Source organism: Macaca thibetana, chromosome 5, assembly GCF_024542745.1.
Source record: "Macaca thibetana thibetana isolate TM-01 chromosome 5, ASM2454274v1, whole genome shotgun sequence".
NCBI classification, from domain to species: domain Eukaryota; kingdom Metazoa; phylum Chordata; class Mammalia; order Primates; family Cercopithecidae; genus Macaca; species Macaca thibetana.
The window spans coordinates 68427423-68449260 of record NC_065582.1 but is presented as its reverse complement, the minus strand read 5'-3'; the positions used below and the strand labels follow the sequence as shown (position 1 = coordinate 68449260).

The following is a 21838-nucleotide window of genomic DNA, read 5'->3' as shown; positions in this document are numbered from 1 at the left end:
CAGGCGTGAACCACCGCGCCCGGCCATCAGTTCTTTTTTAAATATCTTAGCATTTAATCTGCTGTTAATACATTTAACATACATCATCAAACCATCTACTTCGTCTCTGTGAATTCTATCATTCTCCTACTGAGTAAATGAGACTTTAAAAAAAGGATTGGGCTTTCATTACTTTAAAGAAAAAATTTCATAGCTCTAAGTTATCACTTTAGATATGATTAAGATTTTCCTTTAGGTTCTAGGCACAATTATACCATACTGCATTTAGAAAATACATTTATTTTGTTGATACCAATCAAGTTTACAGGTGACACAGGAAAGGACTTGTGGATTATAGTATATAACGTTAAGTAGATAGATGTATGTTCCTGACCAGACTAAAAGTTCTGTAATGGCAAGGACATTGCCAGTCTATCACCAATCTTAATATAGTAGAATAAACAAAATTATATAATTATATATTGATATATAATTTATCATACAAAAAAAATTTACTAAAAATTGTTTTAAAATTAAAATTGTTTCACTTGCTGTTGTACTGGCAGCAAATTTTACAATTGCTTTAAAAAACAAATTATTTTTTGTTCTAAAACTGTTTTGCTGGCAGCAAGTAAAACAGTTTGTACAGAGACAACTTGAAAGAAATTAGGCTAGCTAGGCATGTAAGAAACAAATTAAAAGAATAAAAATTCAAAAAATTAACTGGGCGTGGTGGTGCATGCCTGTAATCCCAGCTACTTGGGAGGCTGAGGCAGGAGAATCGCCTGAACCTGGGAGGTGGAAGTTGTGGTGAGCTGAGATCACGCCGTTGCACTCCAGCCTGGGCAACAATAGCAAAACACCATCTCAAAAACCAAAAAAGTATATATATTCTCTCTCTTTTTTTTTTTTTTTTTAACCAAGAGTAATGAGAACATTGTCTTATCTATTGTTACATGAATTATTAGGTTGCCTGAATTATTTTCATAAAATTATTTGATTTTTTTACTACTATTTTATTTTTTCTAATTTCTTACAGAGAAAATGGTTCTGCAAAACAATTTTTTCCACGTAAAATTAGGAATTTCAAGCTAATCTTTAAAAAATCAGAGATAAAATTAAATGTAATTCACAATCCACTTTGTATTTGGAAGAAAATGATGACTGTTTAAAAATTTTTTATGACTAAGAATCTTGAAACTAAGAGCTGCCACAGCATTGCCATAACAATTTTCTATTTATTTAAAAGTATTGCAATATTTTACAAATAAAAATGGTGCAGTTTGTTTTATTTTTTAAGGCAAAATTATGTTAGCTACAGTTTCCTTCATTAACATCACTATTTACCCATCATGGCAACTTCCTGAATCTACTTTAATATATTCAATTACACTTAATTTTAGTATGCTTACATTTAATATATTCTATTTTAATAAACTGGTGACCATTATCTGGCTTCCTTGAAAGTACTCCAGTTACATTACATCTGGGAACCACTGAATAAAATCCTCAGTCTCACATATAAATGGCATTTAGAAATATGTATGTTTTTGGCAGACAGGAGCATTCCAACATAGCCCTTCAAAGAAAATGACAAGAATTTTGAAAACCACTTCACTTTATTTGAGTACTAGGTAGTTCAACTCTCATTCTACCAGGATAAATATTATGAGAAAAAGATCAAAAGGACTGTATTTTATAAAAAAACTTTGGAATGCAATTTCTTGGGCAATTCCTTAATATACTTAAGTTAAAAGAAATTTCCAGTCATTTTCATCTCTTTACAAGATTGTTTAAGAATGACTTCATCCCAGGTGCTGACCTTTCAAAAAAATTCGATGGCAATTAACAGAAGTCAAAAAGTCTTGAATTTTTTAAATGAAAAAAAAAATACATACATGCTGGCAAAGATTATTTTGTTTTGACTTGTACCTGGGAATTCAGCCTGTTCAACTGGGATTGGGAAGTTTCATTAATTTGCTGTAGCTCCTCTTTCTCTTGATTAAGTCTCTCTCGATCTGATCGTTCCTTTTTGAAGTCTTCTTCGTATATTTGCACCTAAGAAATATTAACTTGCTGTTACTGTTAGCTTCCTTTTCTCTTAAGCCATGTAAATGACTTTATTTTAAATGACTGCTGCCTACTCCATTATTGTAAAGAACCCTCCCAACTAGTGTTCAGTGTCACTGTTTCAGAGCAAGTCATCCATCCTTAACACAAGGACTTTGATGTATGAATACTGCTTGAACTTCTAAAAGACAGTTTACTGAAAATAGCTGTTAAGTGTCACTAAATACTGACATGCCCAAGTTTCCAGACATAATGTATAAGTTGAATGCAACAGAGAAACAAAACCCTTACGTATGTGGAAAAGCAAAGCATGATTGTTAAAAGGTATTCACAAATTTTCCCTTTATAAGTTACTTTGGGTGTGTATCATAAATAATAGTAATATTTGAGTGGAACACCGCTTGAGAGGCACTCCAAATATTCCAGAAAAGTGACCAAACTAAAAACAAAAACAGGTTTAAGTATTGTTATTGTTTTCAACTGACTTATTGTTGACTGAGGGCTAGGAGACTGGCATATAAAGCTATGAAAACAAATGAAACTTAGGGAATGAAGCAAAAACATTCCTCTAAGACTCTGATTTAAATTACTACTTATATTGGAACCTAGTAGCTAGATTTTTGTCTATTAAAACTACTGCACATTACACTTTCATCACTAACAGTGCAACACATTTTAACTAAAGGTTTATCAATTTTATTGTTCTAAGTCGACAGCAATAGAACAAAATATGCAAGGGAAGAAATTAAACATTTTCTATACATTTACATGCAGATACTCATATTAAATTTTTAAGTCTTTATTCATCAGAAGTACTGAAGGGAAACTACATCCAGCCACACTGACATTTTGATAATTTTTTTGGTTAAGAACTGACATTCATTTCCAGAGACAGTTAAACTAATGCTCTGTAAACAATCACCAGAGGCATTTTAAATGGGAGGAGACCATCTGATTAGAATTAAACACTGGCAACGTCATCACTTTAGTCAGGTAGGGGCCAAGATTCTCACTCAGTTTCTTTGTGCATTTAAGCCCTTTAGTGTTTCACCTGGCACTTGGTGATGTAACGATTGTGGGTGCCTGATTACAAACATGCACAGTTAAAATATTTACGGAGAAAGTCAGCAGTAGATACACTGCAAAACTATGGAGATGGATTTTGGTCTTCCCACAGGGATTATGAAAAAAGAATATCTGTCACTGTAAGAAATATGAACCAAACCATTATTATAAACTTTATGTGTAAAAGTGACTCTTGCATGTCATGTACCTTATATGCAAGTTCCGAAGATGTCAAGTGTTTGAACATAAGCAGTACTTTTGGTTTTTGAAGAAATCCTGGCCAGTACCAACAGTACTCTAGGGGTTGAGAATTTGACAGAGCTTTGAGACTGTGCATATTACCCTTATTCTCTTCATGAGTTTATTTTTCAGCTATGTATTTTACCCTGAATGTAATGAAGCAGATTATTCAAGTAAAATTGACAGAAGAGAAAATCCAACTTTACCATCAAATGCTATAAAATTTTTAGATCTATTCACAGATAGGTTACTTCATATGAAGCAGTAACAATAAAACAAGTAACAGCAATAATAACACAATTGCTCGATTTTTCCATGTATTGCAACAAAAATCTTTGTAATTAGTACTCACTCAGGGCAAAAGCAGTCAGTAAATCATACCCAGGGACATCAGAAGAATGATGCTTTCCAGCCCTTTGTTCTATGGCACCCTGTCTTCCATTGCCAATAACTTACTGACAATGTGTGCTTCAGGGATTGAGGTTCCTTGATGTATCCTGTATTTACCACTATTGCCATGAACCATTCCAGATTTTTCTCTACATTAGTTTATTTAACCTCTCACATAAAAAGAGACATGATATACATGGTCGGCCCCTCAGCTAAGTGAATTCCAACAGATTTAGAGAATTCCAGAGTAAGTTTAGACACAAGCAGTTTAACCAGTGCGGTATCTCCTCTGTGCTATGCTGCCAATAGATACATGCAGAAGTTGTAGAGTGCATCCTTACTCTTGCTGTCCACTTGGCAATAGTGAGTGAGGTTAGGTGAGTGGAGAGGAGAATGCTATTGTGCATCAGTGAATTGCTAAGTGGTGTGGGACTAGCTGAGCAGACCTGGTTTCAGTGATTATAATAAATACAAAGTATTCTCTTTAAAACTGCTCTTATTGTGCAAAGGCCTAGAGGCTAGCAACTACAGAATGATCACTCAGCTGCTACTGTTTTCTGAAAAGATCCAGAGTTGGGATTAATAGTGTTCTTAAAATAAGCCATGTGGCTGGGTGCGGTGGCTCACGCCTGTAATCCCAACACTTTGGGAGGCCGAGGCAGGTGGATCACGAGGTCAGGAGTTTGAGACCAGCCTGGACAACATGGTGAAACTCCATCTCTACTAAAAATACAAAAAATTAGCCAGGCATGGTGGCATGCGCCTGTAGTCTCAGCTACTAGGGAGGCTGAGGCAGGAGAATCGCTTGAAACGGGGAGGCAGAAGTTGCGGTGAGCCGAGATCACGCCACTGCACTCCAGCCTGGGCGACAATGGGAGACTCCGTCTCAAAAACAAAATCAAAACCAAAAACTATGTCTACATGAAACTCTCTAGCCCCAGTGCTAATAGAACCTCACCCAAGGTTAATTGGCATGTCCCTCTTTTAACTGTGTGATTGGGTAAGCCATTTAATCCATCTGAAACTCAGTTCCCTATATTCTAAATGGTGGGACTGAACTAGCTGATCTATATTCTTCCTATCAAGCTTGAAAATTAGATAATTCTACTTAAAATAAATGCAAAAACCTTTGACATATTTCTAGCAGCAAGACATCTAAAAATGCCCAAAGAAGCATGAACAATGGGCAGTATGTTCTCCACAGGATCATGCCACTTCCAGCTTCTCACCTGCTGCTTCAGAACTTCCATTTCTGTTCTCATCTCCTCATGGCAAAATTCCACTCGAGACTTCCTCAAACAGTCCTCAGAAAATGAACACTTGAAATTCAAGGCATCCTGAAGAACCTATGTAATAAGATTAAGTACACTGTTGATCTAAGATTTACCACATGGAATGAATTCTTTTATAATTGTTACAATCATCTCAAATGCACCCACAAATAAGCATTTCATGTTCAACGCTGCTGACATAACCGAGTAACTTTCTTCTTTCTGATTTTCTCATATATGTATTTTTTTCCAGAATCTTTGTCTTTTCTACATGATGATGCTTATGTTAATTGATCCTCATTATTATTTAGGCTTTGATGTTGGACCCTCCTCCTCCACCTAGCCAACTATGAAAACAAAATCTGTATCTATAGACTTTCTCCAGATTCTCTGCTTCAGTCAAATGTATACCCTATCAATGATGCTCAGACATTAGGGAACATCAGAGGTAGCAGACATGCCCATCCCTTGGTACTGACTCCCAGAGATTATGAATCAGTAGGCTGGAGGGTATAGTTTCAGAATTTGCATTTCTCAGAAGCTGGTGCTGCTGGTCCCAGGTAATGTTTTGAGTAATATTCTGCTATATAACTATGGCATGCCCTCAACAGGAGAGAGGGACATCCACAGAAATGAGAGCCCATGCAGACTCAGAATCTGTTAGCTCTGTTGTGCTACTCTCCTGCCCTGGCCTAGCCACAGTCCTATTTGTTTTCTGCTAAAACATTCATTAACTCACTACCGAGTGGAGAGTGCCCTGCTTTCTTGACATCCAGTATAAGTTGATGCTTTTAGCATGGCATGAGGAGAGGAAAGAAATGCCTATATTCACCAGAAAGATGATCGTCCTTAGTCCTTAGTCATTAGCTCATCATGATCACATCATTACATTATTTTTGGTAACATCATATGAAAGACATTGCCTCTCTTTTGAAGACCTTTGGTTCATGATAAGTTCAACAAAAATGACTTCCAAATATCGTGGCAGAACACTTCTCACCCTGGTGTGGCCTCAGGGACCACAAAATGACTACTTGCTCATTATCAAATGAGTCCTCTGTACAAATAGAAAAGGTTTATTTTCAGAGATCTAAGAATAATTTGCTTCTGTATTTCTTTAGTAACTTCAACAGTGTCTATTTGGTGATATTAGTAGGTAACTAACTCCATTGCATTACTATATAATATGGTCATAAAGGTAGGAAAAGACAAGCAAATGTATGGTTTTGAGTATGTGGACAGACTGGGAATTTCCTAATAGAATGTCTTAGAATATACAGATACTGTCTAGCCTGATATGAATATCATTTTTTTCAGGAAGTTGTAAGAGAAATAAAGAGCTTTCTTCATCCTTTGGGGAGAATTTACAGAAACAACAAAAGTAGCTTAATAATTTATGTTTTGTGAGGATTTGTGTTAAGCTCTAGGAAGTGTCAGAATAGTTCATTTTTTTTTCAACTGCTGAATAGTAGTAGAGAGAATCTAGGGTGGGGTGGGCCAAATGGATTATGGCAATTGAATATGCTAGTTCCTTATCCTACACCTGGGAATAGACTACTTTTGTAGATCTTGTTATTTGCATTTTCTGATCTATTTTTCATGCTATTTGGGATCCTAGAAATTTTGTAAATGAGTCATAAATGAAAGATGAGTCTAATAGATATTTATTCCATTTTGGGTTTTCCCAACTTCCTTGAACAAACACCTATAACCTATTCTAGAATATTTACGATTAGTACAGATATTCTAAACAGATCTACCGAGATGTTAGACAAATCAAGTTTGCCCATGGGTGGCACAAGCTGAGTAGCCTTAGGTAATTGTTTTCACTTTGGTTAAACATCTGGCTTCCCTTTAGGAGCCTGATAAAAACAAACTCCCAGGTATTTTCTTCAAAGCAAACAAATCGAATTGAATACACACAATTGTGTGAACTTCTGAAAACAGTATGTTAATTACTAAGCTGACATATTACACATGTTTGCTGAGTGAATATGGGTCAGCAGGCATTCAGCTTGTACATAGAGGGTAGGCTTTGGATTCCATGCTGTGATGGATGGTGTGCACAATCAGCTACCAAAAACATTTTGAGTAACTTCTGTTTATCACATTGGTAAGAAGGAAAAGAAAAATATTCATTGTAAAATAGAAGAACAATAATATCTTACATTAGGTACCAATACCCATCTTAAATAAGACAAAAATCTACTGTCATAACTCATCACTTTATATCTATACTTTCAAGGGACAGCTTAAAGTATAGATGTGGGATGAAATCTTTTCTGGCTTTAAGCATGCTTTTATTTTTTTCCTCACTACCCATACGTAATGTATTATGCCTGTTAAAGCATGAATTCTAGGTCCAGTATTGTCTACCAAACGTTATTATATACTAGCTAATTAAATTCATCCATTCACTCATCCAATAAATATTTAAGATCTTACTCTGAGCAAGGTCCTGCTCTAGGTATTTAAGATAAAGCAGTGAAAAAAAACAGAAAAAATTCAGAACCACATTATGACATTGCCTGAGTCCCTCCCTCCCTAAAATACACGTTAAAATGATATTTTACAAATGCATTGTTATAAAGATGGTTACATAATATATGAAAATGTGTTTTCACCCCAAAAGTTTATTTTTTCTTCTAATTTTAAGAGAAATTAAACATAAACATACTTATGGGCCCCTAAAAGTACTACAGGCCTAGACACTGTGCCTCTGGTGCCTAATGGAGGAGTTGGAATGAAAATCCTACCCTCATGGAGTTTACAACCAAGATTAGTAGCTAGAAAACAAATAAAGTCATAAAAGTTAGACCATATATATATATATAATATATATATGTATATTAGATAGTAATAAATTCCAAGGAAAATTTAAACCAGGAAACACCAGTAGTATAGTATGTAATTTTAATTAGGATAGCCAGAAAAGTCATCTTTGAGAGGTGACATTGGTATAAAGATCTGATTTTATTCAAATTATTTTTTCTCATTGAGATTTTATAATTATAAAATCATAAAATTTTAAAATGTAAAATTTCATGGAGAATTATTAAATTGTATTATCACTGGAATGATGAAAACTTATATTTTTCTAACTTTAAACAATTTTCTGTGAGCTACAAATATGGATACACAAACATGAAGAGTGCACATGGACATGAGCAAAAATACAGCATTCTTGGCTGTTTTAATATCTACAAGGTTTATATCTTTGTATCTATATTTAAGGACAGTCTATAAATGAGACAATGTAAGAAAACTTGTAATATGGTATCAAAAATGGGAGGATTTTAAATATAATCTCAATTGTTTATAGTTCCTCTAATGCATTTGTGCAACATTTTCTGGAAGAGAACAAAAGGGAAAAGATAGATTTTGCCCTGCATTGTATGTTTGAGCATGGTTTTTCTCTCTTAGAGGATAAAGTGTATTATGAAGTTTATCCTCACTTTCCAATTTTCTCCTGAAGAATAACTTGTCCCACAAACAGATCTACTACAGGATCACATGTGCAAAGCATCCTATCAGCTATGCAGGCACATACTTAATAATTTGAGGATCTTTAAATGACATCTCTGAACACTAGTTAACTAGAACCATGGGCATGTGGCCCAAAATACAGGGGTTGAGCATCTGTTTCAAGTCCAATCACCTACTCTTGTTTCAGAAGACAATTTCTGTTCTTTTATCGGGAAATATCTAGTTGAGAGATGTGTATCTCAACTCAACCATGTGCTATAGCATTCCTATGTTCCACATATGGGTTGGCTCTTGGAAAAGTCAACAGTATAGGATTATTTTTCCTGAACTATTTAGCGACCCATTCCTCCAAAATATGAACCAACTAGTCCATAAAACAACATACACACACCACTGCATGCACATGCGCACACCTTTCCTCTCCCTGACTTTAAAGTAGGTTTTAGGCTTGCACTTGAGAGAGCTACCATCTCAGCCTTGGATTCAGCATTTAGCATGCTTCCTTAGAGTGTGTTTCACACCCAACTCCATAGTGATCATTTTAAAGAGCAGTTTGTTTCCTGAGGAAGCTTTTGTGGTTGACCAAGAGATACGTTATTGTTCGCAAACACCCACTTGCTTTATGTGGTTCTTCAAACTAAGAAACGTTCTTACTGTCTCTATAATTCCTCCTCATTTCTCTTTTTCATGATGAATCTTTGTAGGGACAAAAATTCCCTAAAACCTCCTTAGCCAAGTATAGCTGAAAGCTGCAGCTAGGAGTGATTTATAAAATCACAGCTAATTTCTTGTGCCTGAAAGCTGGGACCCACATTGCAGCCTAGATTTTGTTGTGACTCTCGGTAAGAATGTTTTATGCAGGGACTTCTCATTTTAATATCCCATGCTTGACCTGCCTGATACCTTATTAAGGCGTTTTATTTCACATTCGTAATGTTCCTTCTCCTCGTTCACAAGAGCATTTTTTTCCTTTAAAAGCTTATTCTCTTCCTTCAATTCATGTAATTCTTCATTTAGGCGTTCCTTTTCCTTCTGAAGTAAAGACCAAGAAAAGAAAAGAAAAATCAGTACAAGTCGAACGAGATGATATTGTAGGAATTCTGATATATCGGCCGTGGCAGGCAGATTGAGGGGTCACCCTTCTGAAATACAATAAAAACAGGACCTGCAAGACTTTAACTTAACGTCCCACTTGAGCGATATTCTTTGGATGAATGCTAGAATTAGGATTGAAGGAATCTTTCTTTTACCAGAATTTACTGAAGTATCTTAGAAATTTTGCGACCCCAGGGGAAAAAAAAAATCAAATTTCCCAATTCTGGTTTTTTTTGTTTTGTTTTGTTTTGTTTTTGTTTTTGTTTTCGTTTTTGTTTTTGTTTTTGTTTTTGTTTTTTAAGATGAATTCTCACACTGTCGCCTGGGCTGGAGTGCAATGGTGAGATCTCGGCTCACTGCAACCTCCGCCTCCCGGGTTCAAGTGATTCTCCTGCCTCAGCTTCCCTAGTAGCTGGGATTACATGTGTCTGCCACCACGCCCAGCTAGTTTTTTATATTTTTTAGTAGAGACGGGGTTTCACTATGTTGGCCAGGCTGGTCTCAAACTCCCGACCTCGTGATCCGCCCGTCTCAGCTTCCCAAAGTCCTGGATTCCCAATTCTTACTTTCAATTGTCAAATAAATGGGTCTGCAGGATAAGCAAGTCCCTATGTACTGTTACTAGGTGATGGATAAGCGATTAAGAAACATAGCTGAAATGGCAGAAAGAAAAGGCTTTCAGCTATTTCTTACTGTCATTGTAAGAAAACAATCCGAAATGTCTCAAAGCTCATTCCTGCATCATTCTGTATTAGAAAGAGGGAAAAGAGAATAATCTTTAGGCCAATAAGACCCTTCATTACAGATCTTATTTAGAGCACTCTATTGTTGTGATTATTATTTTTAAAAGGGAGAAATCAACTAGTCCAACTGCCACTACTTCTCCATGTTTTAGATTATCATCCAGAAGTGCAGTGTTTTAAACAACTGAAGGTTAGCTGCTTAAACATCAACAGGCTCTGGATTCAGACAATATCTCCCACCTCTTAATTTTGTATAACAGATAGCAAACATTTTGTGAAGTAAATTGGATTCTTAGTGAGATTGAGATTTTAACCCAGTAAAATAAATATTGCAGAAAATAGGTAACTCAACATGCAGAAATAGCTAATATATGTGTTAAAGTGTATTATTTGAGCAACTCATATTTCCCAATATGATTACAAAATTTAAGAAATCCGCTTTAGGTAATTCATTTTCTTTAAAAGGGAAAATATTTCTACTTGCTTTTATTTAAATAGAATGAACATATACACTTAGAAAATAAGCCAATTATTTTCTAAGTTAGCATAATTTAAGAGAAAATTATTCCAATGAGAAAATGGTCCCAACTGCATTGAGGGAAAAATTACTCAGATTCCTGGCTAGGATGTAATTGGAAAAGGAAATGACTGCTACATGGCAGAAAGGGAGTGTTGCTAAACTCTGCTTTCCTGACTCACTGTGACAAAGACATCCTCAGCAAGGTAGGAAAACCTGGACTGGCATTGTCTGTGCTAATTTTAGACATTGCCTTAAGATTTCTACGTTTTAAAATATTGCCAATGCCTCACGATATCAGTAATAAGACATTCCCTCAGAGTCTTTACACTTTGTTTTTTCTTACTATACCTAAAATAACAAGGGACCATTAGAGTTTAAGGTTTTCTCCCTTTTTCTACAATATTCATGAAGTCCTATAATGGAAAGTAAAACCAGGACAAAAAGAGTGTTTTTTAGGAAAAGCTGTCATCTCAACACCATCCAGTTCTCAGCAAGGGACTGATGGAGCTTTAGAATCTGGAGGTTGGGTTCCAGTCCCTTTTTATCAATGTGGGCAATTCAATTTGTTTACATCTCAGCTTTCTCATCTTTAATATAGCAAAAATAATTATTTTGCTGACAGGTGGGCCGAGAATGTTAAATGAGATAATGAGGATGAAGCCTTTTAAAAATGTCATAAATTTATGGTTACAGAAGTAAAACCTCATATGTAAATCTCTCTGTAAGCTTGAAAAGCTACTGCACAAATACAAAGTACTGCCATATTATTATTATGAACACTACTAATAAAAATAATAAATACGAATAAAAGCAAAAGAAAAAAAATAATTTTCTCTTAGGCTGAAATGCCCTAGAGAGTCAGCAAATCTATGGATCGGTTTTCTTCTTCCTGGAAGGGCCTGGGGGATGACTGTCTGCCTATTTATGCAACCAGGAGAAACCCGGCAGAGAATCTCCTTCCTTCTTGTTCTAGAGAAGTCACCCTTGTTCACGGCTCTTGGGGACTTGCGTAACCCATACACCCCTTGCACATCGGTCCTTGCTCAGTAGTGAGTTGATTTTAATAAAACGGTAGGTTTTCTACAGGAAATCCCCCCGCCCCTTTGCTTTTACTTGGATCCTCTGGGCTCGAGAACCCGGGCCCCGCCCACCTCCTCCCGCTGCAGCCGGTCCCGGGTCAGGTCGCGCTGCCGGTCGTCCTCTCTCTGCCTGTCGTCCTCTCTCTGCCTCTCATGCCGCTCCTTCTCTCGCAGGCTGAGGAATCTTTCTGCGGCGTCCAGTTTCGTCTTCAGCTCTGCTACCTGAGGAGGTCGTTCACAGACAGCTGCAGATACCTTCCCTGAAGCTCACAAGCCCCTGGATTTATTCCCAGGGTATGAACTTTGGACAGAAACGCCCCACCCCAGGACGTCCCCTAAGGAGAGGTCCTAGTTCCCACCGTCCCTAACACAGATCGGGATACTCGCGTTTCAAAGGGAGCTTGGCCTTACACCAAAACAGCCTCCAGGTCTTCCTTCTTTTCGCCAAACCACCCCTACTTCAGAGGGAATAAAAGACTTAGACCACACCCAGGGAATTCTCTAGGTTTATTATCCTATTCTCAACTCTCCAGGCGAGCCTAGCCTGGTCTGGAAAAGGCAATGAGGGGCAGCAGGTTAGGTAGAATATGCCTACACCAGAGAAAAACAGACATGGCCTTTAATCTATCAGTAATTTGCAGCATTTGAACTTCTACTAGGTGCCAAATCACTCTGATGACAGAGTGACAGGTCCTCAGAGTAACCACAGTCCAGAGCGAGAATCTTAGAGAGGGGTGCATCTTCCAAGATGAGGACTATAGCCATCACTAACACTGTCTTCACACACCTGCAAGCCCTTCAAGAAAGCAGCTTCAGCATTCTCTCTGGGATCATCATCTTTAACATGTATTGCCCCAGCAGGGATATTGCAAGGCTGCCTGACCATTGCCTGGTGCAGTGGGAACATTATCCTGAACATTTTAAATTCAATACTTTTGGGTAACAAAATGAGGAGGAAAGGAACAATGCTGCTATATTATAATACTCATGGTCAAGTTTCTTAATACTGAATTATTTAGGGGAAAGTACTTTCTCTCTTTATCTCTTTTTGAAGATAGAATAATTTTAAATTATAAATGGTCTTTTATGTATTAAAGGAGGTTTTCTTCCAAAAGCCCCTTTCTCACCAGAGCTTTTTAAGAGCAAACGTGCTTTAGATGGAAGAGGAGATTGCCCCATTTTTCCTCACACTTTCACTGTTATCACCATTTGTTTCTCTATTTGTGGAAAACAGCTCATGCTATCTAATTTAAGAATTAGGGCTAACGTGGCATAAACAGTGTGAACTTTAAACCATATCTCACCTCACATATAACTGTGCATTTGTGGCTTCTAGGGACAAAGGTAAGGCTGGGATACTCTGTGAGCCATGATAACTGTGCATAAGAACTCTGGAGACATCACTGGGGGGCATTTTTGCACTTTTCTTTAGCTGTTGTTCAAGATGACTCACTGACACCGTTCATTAATCTTCAGTGCCATGAGACCAATACTACACTCAGCACCCTCCCCCATCATTTTCCAACAGTTGGCTCTCCACAAAGCTCTTCGTAGCTGAAATCAATGAGACTCTTCACACAATTGGCCACACCAGGATAATGGATTTAAAGAAAATACCGAATAGAGAGAGGTATTTACCTTTCTTTCATATAACTCTTTCATACTTCTAAATTGCTGATCCCATTGCTGGTTAACTTCCAGGAGCTGAAATTATTAAAATTTGGGGCATCAACAAAGAATTTCTGCCCATTTGGAAATTTTGTAAAAAAGAAATTACTTTCTGAGCTTATTAAGATTTTAGAAGCCATGGATGAAGACAATATTTTTTTTCATCAAGTTCTGATTGTGCTGGGATGATTAAATTGAACACACTCTCACCTTTTCACAACTGGTTCTTATATGAAAAACTATTGGCCGGGCTCGGTGGCTCACGCCTGTAATCCCACCGCTCTGGGAGGCCAAGGTGGGTGGGATCACTTGAGGTCAAGAGTTTGTGACCAGCCTGCCCAACATGGTGAAATCCCGTCTCTACTAAAAATACAAAAATAAAAATACAAAAATACGTGGTGGCATGCATCTGTAGTCCCAGCAACTCAGGAGGCTGAGGCAGGAGAATCGCTTAAACCCAGGAGGCGGAGGTTGCTGTGAGCCGAGATCGTGCCACTGCACTCCAGCCTGGGCAACAGAGCGAGACTCCATCTCACGAAAAGAAAAGAGAGGAGAGGGGAGGGAAGGGGAGAGGAAAAACTATTAAGTCGTAGGTGTATCTTGACAAGGCAGCTGAACAGTTTATCAGTAACTTTTAACTTTTCTTAGTTATTTGAATTTTCATTTTCTTTGTTTAATCCAACCACAATCTGATAAAAATTTGTAAGTATTGATGATTGTCTGTAAGATTTCTTCATTCATGAAGGTTCTTTTCCCAAACTTTTTCATATTTTTCTATGTGCTTACACTGATTATAATGAAATATTTTTTCCAGCTCTTTTAAAGCAGAATTTATGCTAACAAAGCCTAGGCGCCATTAACTGATCATGATTTTCTTGCAATAATGTGCTTTAAAAGATTAACACATGATTTATAATAAATATTCAACAAATAGATAATATCACTATTTTGAAAATGTAGATTTTCAAGAAATTATAGTTTTGTCATAAGACAATATTTAGATGCATTTTAGGCTGAAAATAATTTAAAGATCTTAAAACTATCTGCTAATTAGAAGGCAGAAGAAATGCTATGATATGTGGTTAGCTTTTTGTTGGGGAAGTTTGTAGTTTTCTGCATTAAGAGAAATTCCAGCACTTATGGATATGGAACAGACGCTGAGAAGATAGTGGTAATGACTAAAAACTAGCAAGACTTTCTCCTAATTAAAAAGCAAATTACTGAATCCATAGTGGCAGTTACTGTCATTATTTAGTATGAAATTGTATATTATTATTATATCGAGAGTTACTTTGTTGGCATTTTAGGGATTCCATTGTGTATACTATAGTTACATTACTCTGCCGTAGTTTAGTAATTTTCCAGAAGGTCACAATATTCTTCGCAGTATCAAAGAAGAGTAGAAGGCACCATAGAAGAGAACATGAAAGATTTAATACACAGAATGAATTAGAAAAGGAATTACAGACTGGGCACGGTGGCTAACTCCTGTAATCCCAGCACTTTGGGAGGCTGTGGTGGGCAGATCGCTTGAGGACAGGAGTTCAAGACCAGCCTGCCCAAAATGGCGAAACCCATCTCTACTAAAAATACAAATATTAGCTGGGCATGGTCGTGCATGCCTGTAATCCCAGCTACTGGGGAGGCTGAGGCACAAGAATCACTTGAACCTCAGAGGCAGAGGCTGCAGTGAGCTGAGATTGTGCCACTGCACTGCAGCATGGGTGACAGAGCAACACTGTCTCAAAAAAAAAACAAGAAGGAATTACAAAATTGACAATATACAGAGTGCTAAAATTGTTATACTTTTCACTACTTCCTCTGTCAAGAAGAGTAAAGAGGTTCTAACATTCATTAAGCTCAGAAAAATAAAACTCAAAATAATACCCATTAATTCCCAGGAACATTTTAGAAACAAACTTTATTTATGACAATGCTTTCTAACTCCCATGTGTTTGGATGCCCAAACCCTGAAGTCATAGCACCTAAATCAACCATACTTAAAGACTTTTCAAGTAACTCAAGAAACCTTGAGTTCCAACGTGTGTGAAGTTGCAAGGCATAAAGGGTAAAGGTCATAAGCCATAAAGGATAAAGGCATAAAGGATAAAGTCACTTGGTCTGTGTGGAGGAAACATCTAAGTTTTGAGAAAATTAGGATTATGTTACCAGACTTATTACTTTGTCATTTTTCATTCATCACTGCACAGACACTGAGACAAGTATGAGACATACAGGTGAATAAGAAAAAAGCATTTGCTCTCAAAATAGTGCAGTCCAGTATCTTAAAGATAAATACTGTGACCTGATAACAAAAATAAAAGGCACAAGGATAATACATTATTTTATCCTCAGCATTAATCCATGGCACCTGTGGTTTTAGCGAGTATTTCTAAGTTACCTCTTTTCTCTGTTTTTCTAAACACCTTATCTTTTGTTCAAGAGAATTTGTCAAGTTCTTTCTTGTTGATGATTCAGCACACTTAAAAAAAAGAAAAGAAAAGAAAAAAATTGAAACAAAACTGTTTACAAAATAAACAGAAGTACTGCTCCTCACAAACACCATGCATTTGGCCAACTCTCCTGTTGCGATTTATAAAAATACCTGATTCTAGCAGTAATAATCCTCACACCCTAAGTCCTTCACAGTGGCTGGTGGAGGAATCAGTTCATATTATGTTTTAGAATCCTTTATATAAATTAGTTACCATAATAATTCTGTAATAAATTATAAATATATCTATATACTATAATGGGTAAGTCAGAGATTAAAATTTTATGAATTTGGATTTCAATCCTTTTCCAAAAAAATGACAATTAAGAAATCAGGTAAGTTTCCTGGATATATTTTAGGCATTTTTATAGTAAACATTTCAAAAAAGTCATTTTGGTAGCTGTGCCCATGAACATGTATGTGAGTAATATTCTGAAAAGTAGCCCCAGTAAAAGTCAGAGGAACGACAGAATCATCAAGAATAAAGACAAACACATACAGCTATTACTGTGTAATTACTGTGTAATTTTAGCCAGCTCCTTGAATAAAGTCACTAGGTTACTAGTTTAGATTAATAATAAATTACTGTCATAATGAAAAGCTTACCACCTTTCTTTTCAGTTATTTTTTTTTTCAGGAGTGAGAGTATTCATTTAAAGGTAACACAAAAGCTGTGGAAACTGTCTGCCATCTGCCTAAATCAACTAAGAACAACATTTACTTAAATAAAGGACTGATTCCTCTATAATAATTCAATAATCTTACTACTATCTCATCCCAGAGTCATATAAGTAACACAATGAATTGGGTGATGGGAGTAGTTCCTACATCTGTAATCAGTTTCAGCCTTATTAGTTACTGTGGGCCACTAAATTGCTTAAAGTTGTTCATGAACAATTAAGAAATATTTTCAGAACATGTTGTGGTCTTTGCCAAAAATGTGTAGAGGAAATTGTTCTTTTGCAATCATCATGGTATTTCAAGCACTTTTTTCATCAGAAATTATTTATAAAAGTGTATTTTCTATCTTTTCTCTGTTTATTTGTGTTTCGGCATTTTAGGGTTTGATGGTATTTTATGTAAGCATAGATGTTCTCGTTTCCTTAGCTTCTTCCTATTTAGACCTATGTTACAATTAAGACCACATTTAAAAAGAGACAGTCCTCTATGGGTAAATAAATTCTGAATGATTATATTTGCTTTTGACCTCAAGACACTGGTCTGGCTGAGCACCAAGAGTGACACTGAAACCCAGGTGTCAATATGTTGGGGCCTGTAGTTGGATCTTCTTCTTTTTGGGAAGACTTCCAAGAAACTAGACCCATTCTGGGTTAGAACAGACTAACCATTAAGCGTCTTTGATCTGGAAAATGCTGTGAGCCAACCCTACTTAGTGTATCTTGAGGTCATCAGCAAAGTAGGGCCATAGTAAGACTGGATTTTAGAACAGTGGTTCTCACCAAAAGAGCACATCAAAGTCACCGTTAAGCTTGCTAAACGTCAAGCATCCTGAACAGTGGATCAGAATTTCTAGAAGAGCAGCCAGGGCACCTCTATTTCTAATATATTTCCTAGGTAATCTTGATTCACACTAAAGTTCAATATACTCCCATTCTAGGGAATAAATTATGGGTGCTCAAAAATGGCTCCTCTCTGTTTGTGATGTAGACAAAAATCTGTGATTGGCAAGCATTTGTATGTCCCTGACTTTGGGAACCCAGATGTGGAACAATGAGACAGTGTGCTTTTTGTTTGTTTCCCCATAAATAATTTTCTCTGGAAGAAAATTATAATATGTTTCACGCTTGATTTTTCTTTTATAAATAAAAATTACTGAAAATCTAGATACCAAATCTGCAAGAGACTCTATTTGTAACTGCAGGAGTACTAGTTTTTGAAATTCATAAGTAATATTCAGTTATAAGTGGGGGAGGATAGGAAGGAGGAAAGATAGAAAACATAGTGAATAGGAATGGCATGTAAGTCACAAACGTATCACCAGAGCTTTCTCTGGAGATTAATCAACATTTTGCTATAGTTCATATGTCTCAGGTTTCTATAAAATAAAGCAAAATTAATCAAATACAAAGGTTTGGGGGACCTTTTCCTTTGTATTTACTTTGCTTCGCAGTGCCTAATGAAGGCATCTGATTTGCAGTAACTACAAAGATTTTCAGTCATTGCTTCTAGTACGGGCTGCTTACAGAACAGTTATTCCCTATAAATAATTTCCTATAATTATTCCCTGTAAAGTAGAATTTGTGTTCAAAGCATATGGGCACTTCTTTCTCTATGATAGCATCCTTACCAATGTATATTCAAGGTCTGATGCTACTAAATTAAAAACTTAAATGAACAGAAGTTTCCATTTAGTTTCCCATTATACCTTGGTTATCTGTAAAAGAAAACTAGAAAATATTTGAATTCATTCATTCAATTAGCAGTAGTCTCCATTGCTGAACAAAATCTATGGTACCAATTGTAAATATATAAAAATGTTACTACAGATACTCTATTGTTAAAATATGTTCTATTTCTACCCACACCAATATAGTATTCTTTTTAGATTTTATATAGAACCAAATACCTCTAAATCAAGAACAAAATAAGGAACCCACAGAATTGGAAGGCTGAAAGGAATTGGAAGGCTGAAAGGAATTTAAGCCCAGTGGGTTAAAAGCAATGTACTGGTTACTTAGATTTTTTTTTTCTATGTTACATAATATTGGTTAAAACTATAGAGTAAATCTTAGCTAAAGAAAGCAAACTAGCCATTTCTATTCTTATTAAGTGCAAAATTAACCACTAGAAATGCCATCAATGCTAGATGTGATCAACTCATCTCCTAGAAATATGTTCTTACCTCGTTATGCTCTGTAGAACGTTCTGCAGCAGTCATTCTAGATGTGCCCTGTACAAAATGTGCCATGGAAGCTGTTTTTCCTGGAGTCTTGGAAAGCAGAAAGAAAAAGAGGGGAAAAATGTCTCTTATGATATATTTTAGGGTGAGAGCAAATATACAAAATTTAAAAAACACACATCACCATTAACTCAATAGAAAATAGCAGCAATAGGTTTTCATTAAAAATGAACAGAAGTGACTGTGGATAGGAATTACACAGAATAAAGTTATAAGCACTGCAACTGTGATTTTAACTTTTCTTCTCTTCCAAATAGGGATTTCCCAGGATGTCTCAAATAGGCAGGCTGTGACTAAGACCTGGGGCAGATTAGCCTTGCTATGGTATGTAAATCGTCATTCTTCCTTTACTGGCAGTTTCTCCCACTGGAGGAGGAAGTTCTCCACCACAGAAAGCCTGGGCAATCCAAGTGTTTCCTCAGTAGCCTAACTGCTATAAATTCATTGTATTTCCCAGAGCAATTAGGTAACTGTTGACTTTTTGATAGCTCAGTTTCCCTAAAGGCAAGATTTTCTGGCAATGCCTTCTAAATGCGAGTGTAGCTTGGTAGAACTTAATGAGTCATACATAATTCTATAAGTGCCACTAATTCTTATAGAAATAAAAGGGAAAATAATTCATCAGAAAGAAAATAGGCATTGTTTGCAAATCTAATCTTCTGTATTGGCAGAAAGGTTAAACTTGCCTCTCAAATTTAAGACTGTCTTTTCTATAAATCAAGTCTAGATTTTCTCCATGACTCATTTGAAGTGAAATCTTCTCATGGAGAATCTTTTTAGTTTTAATTAGTTGACTGCTGTCATTTTAGGGGCCTTGAGGTAATGGAGCACTACTGGGTGGTACAGATAAAAGCGTGGAAATGGCAGATACTTGGAGCTACATAAATGAACTGCGATGGAACAGAAGACCTCATTTTGGACTTGGAACGAAAAAAAAGGAGGCAAGGAATACAAAAAGGGAAAGAACGTGTAACTAAAAGGAGAAAATAATTTATAGTCAATCATTTAACTTCATTAGACCTGCCTATGAGATATTCACATATATATAGGATAAAGCCGTAAACTCCTAAAATTCAAAAGGGAGTGATTGAGTGTCCCACATTTGGCCCTCCCATTTCTCCTGAATATCTCACCCCACTCTTCAACTCTCCCCTGTGCTCCAACCATCCTGACTGACCTCCCTTTCCTGAAATGAGTGAGCTGGTTCTACGCCCCTGAGCTCTGTGCATGCTGTTCTTGCCACCTCAGATGTCTCCTCTCTGGGCTCTCCATCCAACCTTGTGGCTGGAGAAACCTACAGTCAGTGCTTCTATTTCCTTCTGATCTTCTCTTGACCTCCTCTAATCAGCTAAGAAGAGCCCTTCATCATGCATTATGATTACATATTTCCATGTTCCTGTATTCATCTCTGTGTCCACAGCAGCCAGGCACTGAACTGTCTGGCACACAGCAGGCGTTCAACGCATTTTGCTACATGAATAAATGGATGAATATCTATATAATGATATACCAAATCGATGAACTTTTTGCTAGTTTGTGTGTGTGTGTGTGTGTGTACTTTCTTCTGGTTTCTTGTTATGTTTTGGTCTATGCTTGAGTGAAAGGGAGTGACGCTGCTTTAAGGCAAAATCCAAAAATACAGGTAGGAGTCAAATTGTTCATTCAGGGTTCTGAAAGTAAAAGTTACAACTCACATAAGATCTGACTTTAGGGTATAGAGGCCGCGATTTCCTGAACTGACACTTTATCAACGCTAAAATCTGCTCATCAGAAAAGAAAAAGAAAACTCTATTGTAAAAATATTTTTCTTCTGAAACATACCACGCACATACACATTCCACAGTTTTATACAGTTTAAGGTTCCCTTCAGCTTTAACTTTGTATTTGGTAGTAATAAACTAGGGATGTGGTAACATTGACCCAGAAAAGTGGGTCGGAAGAACATTTTCTGGCCAGGAAATACCATCCTTGGCATTGTGCCTCTTGAGTCTCCCCTGTAAAGTATCCTGATGCACATACATTGTTAGATGCGATGGCTTCTATTAAATGGAAATTCTATACCTTTACATCTTTCATTACAATTCCTTTTCCTCTTCTACTATGCAGATAAACAACAAACAGGTTTTCCATTAGCTCAAGAGAGCCATATGATTATTTATGAATAAGTAATAACTCTTCTGAAGAACCACAAGTTTGGTTTCAGAAAAACGAAACTTTCAATAGGCCATCCCTAAGAATTAATTGGGTCTTTTCTGTTACATATGCTCTCTTCACTTCACCTCCATCCCTTTCACATTGTGCCACATATTTTAAGAGTCTGGCTTTGAGTCAAGCTTTGTTTCATGAGAAGTCTCGCTAGCTGAAATCATTTTCAGAGAGGCAGAGGTGTCATTCCATGTTTCCAAGGCTATTGTGAAGAGTCTTCATTTCTGAAGTCAATATTATACAGATGAAATAAAAATATTATAATAATATACAGATGAAATAAAATTAAAATTAAAATTATGAAAGGGAAATGTGGTAAAGGAACAAGGACTACCAGTCACTGGTCTGTAACCATCATTCTAGTGGACAATAATTATCTTAAAATTAGTCCAAGAGGAGAGCACCGTATTTCTACAAGTTATCAGAAGCATTCTTTGGCAGGTAAAAGAAACGTGGCTTTTTCCTTTGCATGCTTTTAGAATGGGAGCTGAAAAACCTTGTCTGTTTCCTGAATCTATTTGCATGAATTTTTAAGTGTATGTGCTATGTAGGTGGGAAAGAGAGGATCAGTAATGACTAGAAGATCTAGCTCTAGAATGTGATCTGGATTCAC

At 36.5% G+C, this 21838-nt stretch overlaps 1 protein-coding gene and 1 long non-coding RNA gene across 2 annotated transcripts in view; one reads left to right on the top strand and one right to left on the bottom strand.

The window, feature by feature from the left end:
* The window catches only part of TNIP3 (TNFAIP3 interacting protein 3), a 51374-nt gene that overhangs the window by 13924 nt on the left and 15612 nt on the right, over window positions 1-21838 (bottom strand). The window contains exons 2-8 of the mRNA XM_050792646.1: window positions 18964-19050; window positions 16008-16088; window positions 13577-13642; window positions 12011-12160; window positions 9405-9533; window positions 4974-5090; window positions 1912-2037 (exon numbers count right to left, since the gene is read on the bottom strand). Of these exons, the coding sequence (XP_050648603.1) occupies window positions 1912-2037; window positions 4974-5090; window positions 9405-9533; window positions 12011-12160; window positions 13577-13642; window positions 16008-16088; window positions 18964-19050 (756 nt within the window). The remainder of the gene's footprint in view (window positions 1-1911; window positions 2038-4973; window positions 5091-9404; window positions 9534-12010; window positions 12161-13576; window positions 13643-16007; window positions 16089-18963; window positions 19051-21838) is intronic.
* LOC126955760 (uncharacterized) lies at window positions 13442-20427 on the top strand. The gene is made up of 3 exons (XR_007726064.1): window positions 13442-13568; window positions 19278-19344; window positions 19830-20427. It is a non-coding gene; the product is annotated as an uncharacterized LOC126955760 (long non-coding RNA).